Source organism: Macrobrachium rosenbergii, chromosome 22, assembly GCF_040412425.1.
Source record: "Macrobrachium rosenbergii isolate ZJJX-2024 chromosome 22, ASM4041242v1, whole genome shotgun sequence".
NCBI classification, from domain to species: Eukaryota; Metazoa; Arthropoda; class Malacostraca; order Decapoda; family Palaemonidae; genus Macrobrachium; species Macrobrachium rosenbergii.
In genome coordinates, this window is record NC_089762.1 from 25,424,608 (window position 1) to 25,437,417 (window position 12,810).

Genomic DNA, 12,810 nt, shown 5'->3' on the forward strand with positions numbered 1-12,810 from the left:
AAGATTTCACGCACCTAAAACCCTGTATTCCCAAATGGTCCCCAACCATGTTGGATAGAGATATGAGGTTAATCGTAATTGACCGACAACAAACAACACCACCTCCTTCATCAGCAACACTGAAAATATAGGGAAAATCGGTATTATTTCATTATGGACATTAATTTTTCAACATAAAAATATAGGTTTTTCTGTTGTATTATGATGTGATTTACATGATTTTGAGGTTTATTTCCATTGCAAATGAATACTTATCCTTCCCGCAAAATGATATACTGTATACAAAATTAATAAAATTACGACTTGTCAGAATACAGCACCCCCTTCCTCATAGCTAATACGGCAAAACTGTAATCAGTAAACACAGTTTTGCCGTATTAGCTATGGAGAGGGGTGCAGATTCTGACAAGTCGTAATTTTATTAATTTTGTATACAGTATATTATTTGCCGGGAAGGATAAGTATTCATTTGCGATGGAAATAAACCTCAAAATCATTCAAATCACATCATAATACAACAGAAAAACCTATATTTTATGTTGAAAGCAATTAATGTCCATAAGTGAAATAATACCGGAAAATCAATTTCCAAGGTAACAGTTCGTGCTGAGCTGTTCTATAGTTTTACCTGAAGCTTTTCCAGAGCGTTGTGCCTTGACATAACCAGAACTTACTTTCCTAACCTGATTTAGGATGCTGTGCCTTGATGCCCATCCCAAGAGTAGAGAGACTGGTAGGTATCGGTATCTTGAATCTACTGCCACAAAGGAGTAGCCTAGGCCAATCCATGTGCTCAGTGTTGAATGTTACTTGGGGTGGGTCCAGGGAAAGTGAAGCCCAGGTAAAACTATAGAACAGCTCTGGATGAACTATTACCTTGGAAATTGATTTTTCCTATACATTTTAGTGTTGCTGATGAAGGAGGCGGTATTGCTTATTTTCGGTCAATTATTATTAACCTCATATCACTATCCAGCATGGTTAGGGACCCTTTGGGAATGCAGGGTTTTGGGTGGGGGAAATCATTGGGAGAAAGACCGGACTGCCATGTTGTTATGGAATGGTTCTGCCGTTGCGCATGCGCAAGTCATTAGGGAGCCATATGTTCAAGAAGGGATTAGCTAAGGAAACCTATAATAAAAGGAACTATACTAACCTAATCTAGTAGGCCATGTTACTTAGCAGGGGCTGGACACCCCTCCTTGTGAAGGAAACTCTGACTCTTTACTAAAAGTTCCACTATAACACTGCTCATGCACGATAGCATTCCAGGACGGCTAGCATACAATAACATATCAGTTCTGAGTTTAATTACAGGTTAATTATAGTCGACCGCCAAAAATGATGGTAAATTCTTGATAAGCAACCAAAATACTACTGAAGCCCCCCGAGCCTAGTCAAGGTGGTAGCCTACAGCATAGGAAGGTAGCATCTGGTTAGGTCCAGATTTGGCATTCTAGGAAAGGTTAGGTTTGGCCTGTTTTCACATGGTTGGATCTCTCACCACATGTCCAAACAGGGATTTAGTCACGCCAGTCTGTTTCTGATTATAGTGTTACTTGGGCGTAGTGGTCTAGGCAGGGAAAAGCCCCCTCGGTGAGGTCGGGTACAGTGCCCAAGTCAGGTTATAGGAAGGTAAGGTTTGGTTAGGTAGGGGCACAGCATTCTAGGAAAGGTTAGGTTTGGCCTGTTTTCATGGTCATAGTTCTCATGCCTAACCCTACCTCCCTACTTTGCATCTGCTCTGAGATAGCTTTCCATTAGCAGAGCAGTGTAAATGTAGAGGTTCACATGGTTTGTCTAGGCTTCCCTTTGACTGTAGTAGGCATTTCTGAGGGGATATAACCTGACTTTTACCTAACCTAACCTAGGATGTTGTGCCCTTAGACCACCTGGTCGAAGGAGCTTCACTCCCTCAGACCCCTCATAAGTAAGCCACAACCCCTCCATCTGCATTCTACCAATGTAGACAGGGGGGTCACATGGCTAGGCTAATAGTATGGTAAATATAAAGATAAATTTTTACTTTAATACCAGGCCCACTTGCATGAATGCCATGTTTAGCCAAGTACCAGCCCCAAGGGTATGAACATTGAAACATAAACGGACTATAATTATCTCGGTAATGGCAAATTTTAATTAAATTTTAGTATGCTTTTTGTATCAAGCATAGTAGCCTAAAGGGAACTTGAGAACAAAACAAAAATTATCCAGTATTGAGAATGGTATTAAAGTAAAATAATACTAGTTTTTTTTTTTTTTTGCTTTAGTACGAGCTCACAATATTGGAGTTATTTTTCTGTTATTATGTCTCATTAATATGCATAGTTTAGGCCTAATGCAAAAGGCTTACTGAAATCTACACTATTGCAAATTCAGTATTATTGAGGATTTTACTGAGGAATACTGTTACCCATTTGGACTTTTTCTAATTTATTTGGGCGCTAGTTGAGAACGACGGACAAAGTTTCCACCAATGGAAAAGCCTAACCTTTCCTAGAATTCCTTACTTGACCAGACCTTATGTTCCTAAGCTGACTTAGGCTGCCATGCCCTGACCTGGCTGTGGAGCAGGGGGTTGGTGTTCTGCCTCCCCTTGGACAACCCCTTCTGAGTAATACTGAACATTGGAAACATGGAAAAAGCTTCTACTTGGAAGTAGTGTTAGATCCTGCTCTTGTCATTCTCTAAATTACCTGGTCTTTGATTTTGTTGCAGTGCTCATTTGAGTGGGGTTTCCAGTGGATTTTTTTTTTTTTTTTTTTTTTTTTTTTTCAGATCCTTTGTTGGTGAGGATGGCCTGCTCCTCTCATTCTCTAAAGTACCTGTTCTTTGATTTTGTTGCAGTGTTCATGTGGATGGGGCTTTCAGTTGAATTTTTTTTCCAGATCCCTTGTTGGTGAGGATGGCTAATAGCATAGGCCTATATTTTGAAACTTGGTATTTTCATCTGGAAATATGGGTACTCGGAGATTGCTGAAGCTTGATGGGTTCCTTTATTCTAAGTTTCACCAATCAGATAAGCTTTGGAAATTCAGGTGTTGCTTTAAGAACTGGTTTCAATTCTTATTCATGGCTCCTTTGGTGTAAACATGTAACTCATCTTCCTTAGATTATTTTGGCTGTATTGCAAAACTGCACACAAAAGTTTCTGGATTTCGCATCAGCAGCAAATAGGCTAAGTAGTTAGGACATATTACACTCCCCTCAGATACTATAATTATGGTCAACCACTGAGGAAACTGGGTTTTTAAGTTGCGTGAAAATACAAAAAAAAAGGCGAAATACAGGGATGTATGCTAGGCTAATATCCCTATGAAACTTTTGCAGTTCTGGTTTGTGAAATTTTTTAAACTGTTTAAAAGTGACATTATGCACTAGTTAATTAGGGTGGGGGTTGATTTCCAGGGCAGATGAAGCCCACAAACCATGTAAGGACCTGTTATCTTAGGTGAGGTTAGGTTATATAACACTGCTCCATTATTTAATTTAGATTAGGTTGGATGGATGGTCCAGGGAGCTAAAGCGGTCTTCCTCACCCCAGTTTAGGTTAGGTTAGAATACATCCCAGTTTGTTCTTATAGAAATACAAACCAGAGCCTTTTATATATGAATTATCCTTTAACATAAGCTGGAGCATTTGTTGAATTTGGTAACAAGGTACTGATAGTTAATTTGGTGGTCATGATACATGAATAGTAGAATACTGTACCCTTCACTCACCTTACGTCGTCATTCACATTTTCTTTAGCCACCAAGAAGAGTAAACATGCTGTGCTTGCTCTCTTCCCAACTTTGGCTATGGCTAATGAATGCACTTGGATTAGTAGATTTTTTGTTTATTTTCTAAATTTTGGGTTGTTTTGCTTGCCTTGTTACTTTAATGGAGGAAAAACGTGATGAACGCCGTTGTGAGTTGCTTGGGTGTTTCATGTCCGCTATAATAGCAGACACACAGGTATTGTTTCTTTTTTTAGTGGGAAGTCATGTACCTGTGCTTCCCCAAGTAAGGAGTGTGCTGGTTGGTCTTCTCTGCAGTGGGAGAACTTTCGTGAGAGGAGGAGGAAGTTTAAGAAGCATTTACCAGCTACTTAGAGGGGCATGATTCACCCTTAATGGTGCCCCCGAATCCTTCTACTTCTGTTCTGTCTCCCTCTTCCATTCCCATCCCTCTGCTAGTACAGCCACCTCTCCTTGGAGGGGTAGTACTCTGTGTACTCTACTTAAGAAGTTTGGCCACCCCCTCTCGTTGGAGGATGAGGTAGCTGTTGATGGCAGTGCACCAGGAGCAGGGATGGCTTGCTCATGAACTCATATGAACCTTGCATAAGAGAAGGAACTCACATGAAAGACACTTTTATTTCAGGTGTGTGGTTGAAAGGTACACCTCATCTGCAAATCAACTTTCATGAGATGCAGGCAGCATGATTAAGGTTGCAGGCATTTCAAGATCAGTTGATAGGTCATGAGGTATGCTGGTGAGTGACAACACAACTGGTGGCCTTTGTCAACAAACAGAGGGATGGTGTCTAAGACTCTTGTGTCAGTTGGCACTGCAGATGCATGAGTTGTGGTTTACCAAATGGTCATTATCAGCCCAGAACATTCCTGGCTGGAGAAATGTTCTGGTTGATCAACTCAATCGTCATGTTTAGGGTAAAGGGATTTAGTGGTCTCTGTGCCCTCGGGTATTAGAGAGGCTGTTCAGGCTTTGTGATTTGCTGATGCTCTAGCTCTTTGTGACCAGTTTGAACAGAAAACTTTCAGTCTTCTGTTCCGTAGTCCTAGACCCTTGGGCAGCGATGGAGGTTGCCTTTCAGCAACACTGGGACAACCTGGCAGTGCACTCCCAGCACCTTCACACGTGGAAGCTAACATATCATGATAGAAAGAGGCTTTTCTCACAGAGCTGTGAGGGCATTGTCTGGGTACCTGTCATTCCTCCACAAACTTGTTCCAATCAGGCACTGTAGACCTTTGGCTTAAAAAGTGTGTCTCCCTCTGCTCTCATGTTTAAGAGGAGCCTGGAGTGGTTAAAACTATATTAACTGTACCCATCAATTAATGATTGACCCAGATACTAACTGTGTTCCAAAGAGTCGTTGGTCTTCTGTTCATGATTGTGACCAGGAGCCTGGCTTTCTGGATGGAGATTCAACTTGCCAGTCAGTTGAGATTACTCCCACCCAAGAAGTATCTCATCAGTATAAAAGGGTTCTAAAAGGAACAAATCACGAGTTTTAAAAGTAATTTTTATTTTTCCCAAGTAAACAAATAAATTTCCCTATCATAATCCAACTTCAACAACCATGCATAGTCCCTGATGCCAAAGAAACAGTGCTTGATAACAGCAGGTTTGTGGGGGTTTCCTCCCACCCATCCACCTGCCACCAGTTAGCTACTTGTTGCCAGGTTTCCATGAATAATTATTGCTCAAGCTGAGGACTACTACAGAAAAGGTCTTGTGTTTCTAAGGAAAAATACAAGTTACTGTACTTGAAAAATCTGTGATGTTTTCATGATTCATATTCATGAAGTAGTACTGTGACCATCATTTATATGTATACTTGTTGGTATAGATGAAAAATTTTTCCATAGCTTTGTGTTCAGTGCTGGTGAAGTAACCAGTGTCAGCCAGTCCATTGTGTTTATTATGTTTGAATTGAATACCCTATATTTTTACTTATCTTTATAGGGTGCTGTTTTAAGTTATGCTTCTCTGCTTATGAGATATACAGTACTTTAAATACATGTTACTTATGAATTGGAAGACTTCAAAAAGAATAAGAGATGTCATTCCAGAGAAATTATAGGATGGTGAATGAATATGGCATTATTTATATTGAAATTTTGTTACAAACAATTTTGAGAATTATGGAAAAATTATAGTAAATTTGATCATTTTCATGTTGTACAGGATGGGTAAGGCATTTTCAGCAATGGGAAGAAAAGCTGCAAAACCTATTCGTAATTACAATATAGAGGAACGAGCTCATCGTGCAATAATGGAGAAGAATCGTCCTAAAGCCCCAAGACATGAATCTACAGCAAGGCTGATTGAGGAATCTGTTAGAAGTGAGTGACAGCTGCAGAGATTTATTTTTCCTTATCACAGAGCTACTTTTAAGGTTATAAGTCTTTATAATATTTTAGTTTCTATGTAAGAGGACTATTTATTTGTATGACATTATCTTCCATATGTACTTATGAAAATTCAAAAGAATGTTGCATTAATAAAACTCATCCCCTTTAGCCACCCGTGAACTACCTTGTTACCAAGTTTCATGGACCAATTCCAGTTTGAGTGTAGGGATACTCAGCCATAAAAGGCTCTGGTTTGTCTTCTTAGGAAAGATATGAATAACTTAAAGATTTTTTAGTTTATATTCCTTTTGGAAAAGAATTTGCATGTTAATCAGATTTTATTTTTACATATCCACAATGCAAAGAAATGTTTTTTTCCCTTGATGCTTATCTATTCTCCGTTTTGTTTCAGGTCTGATCCACAATGCAAAGAAATGGTTTTTTCCCTTGATGCTTATCTATTCCCCATTTTGTTTCAGGTCTGCCAGAAGAAATGAAGGAAAGTCTAAAGGCAAAAGATAAAGAGCTCTTGGAGAGGCTCCGGACTGTTTACGTCACATCTAAGGATGTAACAGTAAGTTTTGCATTTGTACAAGGGTTTGCTATATTTGTTCCTTTGGAAATACGAACCATCACCTTTTATGTAGGAAGTATTCCTCAGCACAAGATGCATTTGGTTGTGGAAACTTGCTAGTAAGGAAGTTAACTTACGGTTAAGGAGGCCGAGTTGGGAATACCACTCACATACATGCTTTCTCCAAGCATTTCTGGCCATCGTCTAGTGTGGGTGTCTGTCTACACTTGCTAGGCTGATATGTTGAAATCTGAGTCTCTTTTTTGATGTTTGTTCATGCTTGTATGGTTTTGCATTAATAAAAAAATAAAAAGAGAAGTGCAAAGATTATGTGAGGGACTGGAGCACATGTGTATGTGTAAGCTTGATGTCTTTTTTTGGTTGTAGACTCACAAGTGTTGTAGCCCCTGTAGTGGGAAGATTTGAAGTTATTTATAGTTCCATATCCCCTTGTAAGGCATATGTGGAGTGGCCACCTCACAGTGGGAGGGGTTCTGTAGGAAGAGGAAGAAAAATAAGAAGTATCATTCACTTCTTCTGAAGGGAATATTTCCCCAGTGACAATGCTGAGCCCTTCTGATTATTTTCACCCCTCCTCTCCTGTACTTTGTCAGCACTTTTACTTGCACAGTTCCTCTTCAGTCAGGGGATGGTACATGTGGTAAGGAGGGCAACTTCTATGCTTTCTTGTCTGATAATGAGCCAGGTATCCAGTCTGATCTCTCCCCTTGTGGGATTCCCACATGTATACATAATTCGCCACTGCCTACTCCTGTTGCCTCTTCTCTCATTCCAGGATTGTCGTCTTCTGTTGAGTACCTGTGTAAGATGTGGCCTTCTGTTACTACCCCTGGAAGTCTGTCTTTCGCTGAATTCCTTACCACTTAAATATGGCTAAGAACAAGGATACTCCTGTAGCTATTGCTGCTGCTTTATCCATTAAGGAGGTTGCAGTTGTACTTCCCTTAGGAGATACCTTGGCATCAGCCACTGTGACCAAGGTGACAACTACTACAGTGACACTCCATACCTCGGCCAGTCCTCCTGTACCAGAGGCGAACAAGGCATGAGGTAGGAAAAGTGGAAGAAGCACAAGTGCTTTCCTTCTATCTCTTTGTCGTCAAGCTTGTCCTCATGCGCTGCCTCATCTTCCTCCTAAAGGAAGAAAAGGTGTAGGTCCAAGGAGACCTCACCTAAGATGTCTTGTAGGGCTTTGAGTGAGTGCCCTTCCCTGGCACTGGGAGACAGCACTGATTGGCAACAACAGGTCTCATCAAGCATGCTCTGCACCCCATGCTGACCTGTTTTTTCTTGGACAAGAAGACATTTCCCAGCTGTTCCACCCATGTTCCACCTGAAACACACCTAGTTGAGCTATTCTTACCCTCTTGCTTGGTGGTTTCATGGTACCTGGGGCATATGTGTACAGACTGGGGGTTTGTGTGTGACAGACCTTCTCTATGGTGCTTGCGAGTACAAGGATAATCTTTTTGCCTGTGATCATGCTGCTCCCCAGCCTGCCTGTGGCTCACCACCAGCCCTGAGGTTGTGTACATGCCTGCTCATGTTTGCCCTCTACAGGTTCATCTATTACTGAACATAGGCAGCTGCATGGGTCGGTTAACTGTGGCACAGAACTCCATTTTGGGTGCGGGTCATCGATAGCCTGGGGTGCATTGCTCCTTTCTAGTTAAGCTGACCATATACCTTGGTCCTGTGAATGGGCACTATGGCAGACAAGTGTGTCTTCCTCTCTCTCAGGAGAAGACCCAACTCACGCTGCTGAGGATCTGATGGGACAGGATGGTCTTGCCTCCAGAGACTCAGCAGGCCTTATTGGAATGGCACTTTCAAGAGATGATTGTGCTCATACCAAAGCTTAAATTTTCACTGTACAGTGGCTTCCAAATTCCAGTTTGTATATTGAAATATTCGTATATCGATACGAATATTCCCATAAGGAATAACGGGAATTCAATTAATTTGTCCCACACTCAATAATTTCTCCCATATGTACCCACTTTAATACTGTACAATTATTTTATGTGCAAGCACAATATGTAGTTTAATGATAACCATATTCAACAAAATAAAAGAATAAAGCATTTCACAATAAAATTCAACATAAAGGATGAACAAAATCATATGTCACTGCGGTGACGCACAGCTGACTTTGAAACAGAGGGAGGTAGCATCCATACTGTTGAGGAGAGGAGGAGAAGAGACAGTTAAAACATTATTGTATGTATGTAAAATCAGTAACAATTCACATCAACGAAATAAAGGAAGGGAATTTCACAATTAATTTAACAATGATACAGTATAAAAACAGTCAAATGCAATACAGTAACAATAAAAAATCGAAAGAAAGTCTTCCCTGGAGCGAGTGTTCGGGACTGTGCTGAGTGAAACAATAGAGAGGAGAGGGAGGGGATGGTGGTGGGTTATTGGGTGGGAGACGGGGGTCCACTTCTCACTGACTTCCCAGCTGTACCACTGGGACTGGGCTTGCATGATTTTTCTCTTACACTATGTCTCTCCTGTTTGCTTTTAGTTACACTCGATTCGCCCAAATCACCTCTTTTCGTTACAGTAAAATGCCTATCAAGTGACACTTGCTTTTTATGATTTTTTAGCACTTTGTAAAAGTAACTCATCCCCACTCTGACATTTTAGAAAAGAGAACCATTATCCCAGTTGTATTGCCTTCCCACTACCTCCTTCCATCCCTACATTCACATGGCTCTCCTCCTATCATCCAGGCCCGAGGGGATACCATCTCTCCCACAATCCCAGCCGGCCACAGGCCAGATTCCACCAAACAGCTCGTAAATCGAATATTTAGCTTGTACACAGAAACAAAATTTTTTGAAAAGTTTACTTTGTATATAACGAAAATACAAATAACAAATCATTCGTATGCCAAAGAACCACTGTAGTACTGTATTAATAACAGCACATATACTCTCATTAATATTGCATAAAATGAAAACTACTGAATTTAAACATGAATATTCTGAATTTATTTACCAATTACTAAACATTCGCAATATTGTCTGTCTGTCTGTTTACTCCCGCTTCCTCTCATGTCGTGTATTGTTGTTTGCTCCAGATTTTGATAAAGTTCTTATATTCGTAATAAAATGTGATTAATATAATTGTATTAGTAAGTATAGTTCATTGCATATCTACCTAATGTTTCAACCTGTGTTACATGATAGCCTAAGCTCAAATAGCGTAGGATGCGTTTTGGAATTGTAAGAATTTTGTAAATTTTTGTATGCCTACCAGATGAATAACAATTTTGCTGTATTGCATACAAAAATGTTAGCTACTCACTCTGTATAAAATCAGTAAGCAAAGGCACATACATGCTGTGCATATGGCTCTTTTTATTAATACTGTTTATTATTCTTACCTGTATTGTTGAATCCATTTCCATATTCAGCAATTTGCAAGACCTTTTAAAAATTATCATTAGGTAGAACAGGAACTTTAAAAAAAGTTAATGATATAAAAAAGTGATTAGATCAATGAAACTCAGAACTTTTTTAATTTATCTAATATTTGCAACAGATGCAACCTTCAAATAATATATATATTTATTTGATTTCACAACACTCCTTATAAAAATCCATAAAAACAAAAATAATAAAAATTATGATCAAAATGCTGTGCTCATATAAAAAGTAGGTCTGGCAGTAGCAAACATGGAAGTGATAGGCTGTGTAACACTGTGTGAAATTATGTCACTCAAAAGTTTTATGTCTGATTTTGTTGCTTTGTATTCCATTATTGTAAGGCTTTATTCTGAAATATTTAATATATAGTATATATTTTTGTACACCATAAAACAGGTTTTGACGGGAAAACCTGTTTTCATATATGTAATTTCCAAATAATTACACAGCTGTACTTTCTACTCGCACAGCAGTTAAAAATGTGAAGTTCGCGGTAGCGATTCATTTGTTTTAAGTGTAGGAAACTACCCCTCCCTCTATCTGGGAACGATAGGTACAACAACACAGAGAAAATCACTTCTTTCCCACTGGCATTCCACGTAACATAGAATGTTTTTGGTGGTTGGATTTGAAGTTGTTTCATCGTTTTGGATTTGGTGAAGTATTGTTGAATTTGGTAGCTTTTCAGCTTAGCTTAGCTGGTATTCCTGCAATATGTCTGATTCTAGCTCATCAAGTGTTAGATAGTGTAGGGAAGATGCAAGACTTGGATGACAAAGGTGACCTATGATAGTCATATGATCTGTGCAAAGTGTAGGGGACAAGAGTGTTCGGAAGATCTTACGTGTGCTGAATGTGAAGAATGGGATGAGAAAAAATGGAAAGTTTTAAAGTCTCATACGGATAAATTAGATAGGGATAGGAAGAGGAAAGTGGCTGTTAGAGCTGAGGGTAGAACTATGAGTGTTGAACCTGTCTCTAACATTCAAGTCTTAGACCGAAATATTCCTTCTTCTCCTGCCCTTGTATTATCCCCCATCCTGATTCCTAATATTTTTCCATCAACTCCTGTTCCTGGCTCCCATACTTCCAAACCCAATGCAGTAGCCAGCCTCGAGAATAAGTTTGATTGAAATTTGATGGATGAAGTTCAGAGTTTTAAACAAGTGTCAGTGCCAATGGAGGAGGTGGCTGTCTGTCCTGCTGATTTTCCTAGACGAAGGTCACTGTCACACTCCCCTGAACCTGGGCGTAGACATACTGGAGGTCCAAGGGAGGTCATTGGGGTTTGCCCATGGGCAGTTGCCCCCTCATCCGATTCGGTGGTGCATAGTTCTGACCACTGTTGGAAAGGCATCACTGTGAATGCCCATCAGTTGTCAGACTCTGATCTCCAGTCCAGGGAAGAGACGTATTTGGCGTTTTCCGGGGTCCTTCAAAGAGACGTCATGGTAGAGAGTCCTCTCCCATTTCTCCCAAGCGCTCTAGAGACCCTGCTATCAGTCCACAACCAAGTTGCAGTAAGTGGCGCAGTCCATCTTGTCATTCTTGAGATCACTCTTAGGCTGAGCGTCAGTTGTTGATTCTTAATAAGTGTTCTTCCAGCAAACGCTCATCTTCTGGGCCTCTGCATGACAAGTCAGCATATTCCATCCACTCTCCGATCGCCTGTCTCGGACTCCCAAGTACCCATCTTGGACTCCAGAGCGCCCGCCTTGGACCATTTCCGCTTCTACCTGAGTATCCATATTTTTCTGCTTCACTTGCCTTACTATTAGAGGATCCCTCTTTTGCACATATTAGGAAGCAATTGGATGGTGTGCTGGGCTTGCTGCACAAGGCGCTCATTTTGATGAAGCCTTCTTGAGAGGCTCCCTTGTCTCCCGTTTCTTCAGAAGAGGAAGAGGTCTTTCAGGAGCCTACTCCTACTGCATATGCTTCTCTGATGAAGTACTTTTTGGCGACTTTTCCCTCACACTTCCAGTCAGCTGCTCTGGTATCGCCTGCTTCTACATTTCTGATGAGGAATCAGACGGACTCTAGTTCTCGTCTGCCGAAGATGGTTCTCTCTTCCTCAGCTAGGAAGGCCCTTAAGGAAGTAGGGGATTGGCTGTCTATGAAGAGGGAGCAAGGGAAGGCCGCTTTTGCTTTTCCTCCAGCAAGATTGACTGCCAGGAGATATCTCTCCTGTTTGACAGGAGAAGCTCCATCCTTGGGAGTCGCTGCCTCTTCCCAAGGTGACTTCTCAGGTTTAATTGACTCAGCTTTTTCATCAGCTAAGGTCTTCTTCACCTCTTCAAAATTTGACCATTTAGTGAAACACTTATTTAAAGTCCTCAAAGTGTTCAGTTTTGAGAAGAACCCTAAAAGAGTTCAGAGGTCTGGTTAAACAAATCATTTATAACTAACTAACTAACTTTGGATTGGACAATCGGAGCACTTGATAGAAAGATCGAGGAATACAACGTTCTAGCTTCAAACTTGTCTTCAGACTGGCTGTATGTGTTATCCTGCACGGATAAAGTGGTGAGGTATGGCTCCTCTGAACTGGCAGCTCTTTTTGCCGCCAGCGTTCTAAAGAAGAGGGAGCTGTGGTGCTCATTCACCACAAAAGGAGTTACGTCGGTCCAGAAATCTGCTTCTCTGTACTCTCCCTTGGACAGACAATTTTTGTTTCCACATTCGGTGGTT

General features: G+C 40.6%; 1 protein-coding gene across 3 annotated transcripts in view; it reads left to right on the forward strand.

Annotated features, from left to right (window-relative positions):
* LOC136850676 (NADH dehydrogenase [ubiquinone] 1 alpha subcomplex assembly factor 4) overlaps positions 1-12,810 on the forward strand; it is an 87,849-nt gene that overhangs the window by 692 nt on the left and 74,347 nt on the right. For all 3 annotated transcript variants that reach the window (XM_067124468.1, XM_067124467.1, XM_067124469.1), the window contains exons 2-3: positions 5,918-6,075; positions 6,564-6,658. In XM_067124468.1, coding sequence (XP_066980569.1) covers positions 5,919-6,075; positions 6,564-6,658 — 252 coding nt within the window. In that variant the 5' untranslated portion in view covers position 5,918. The remainder of the gene's footprint in view (positions 1-5,917; positions 6,076-6,563; positions 6,659-12,810) is intronic.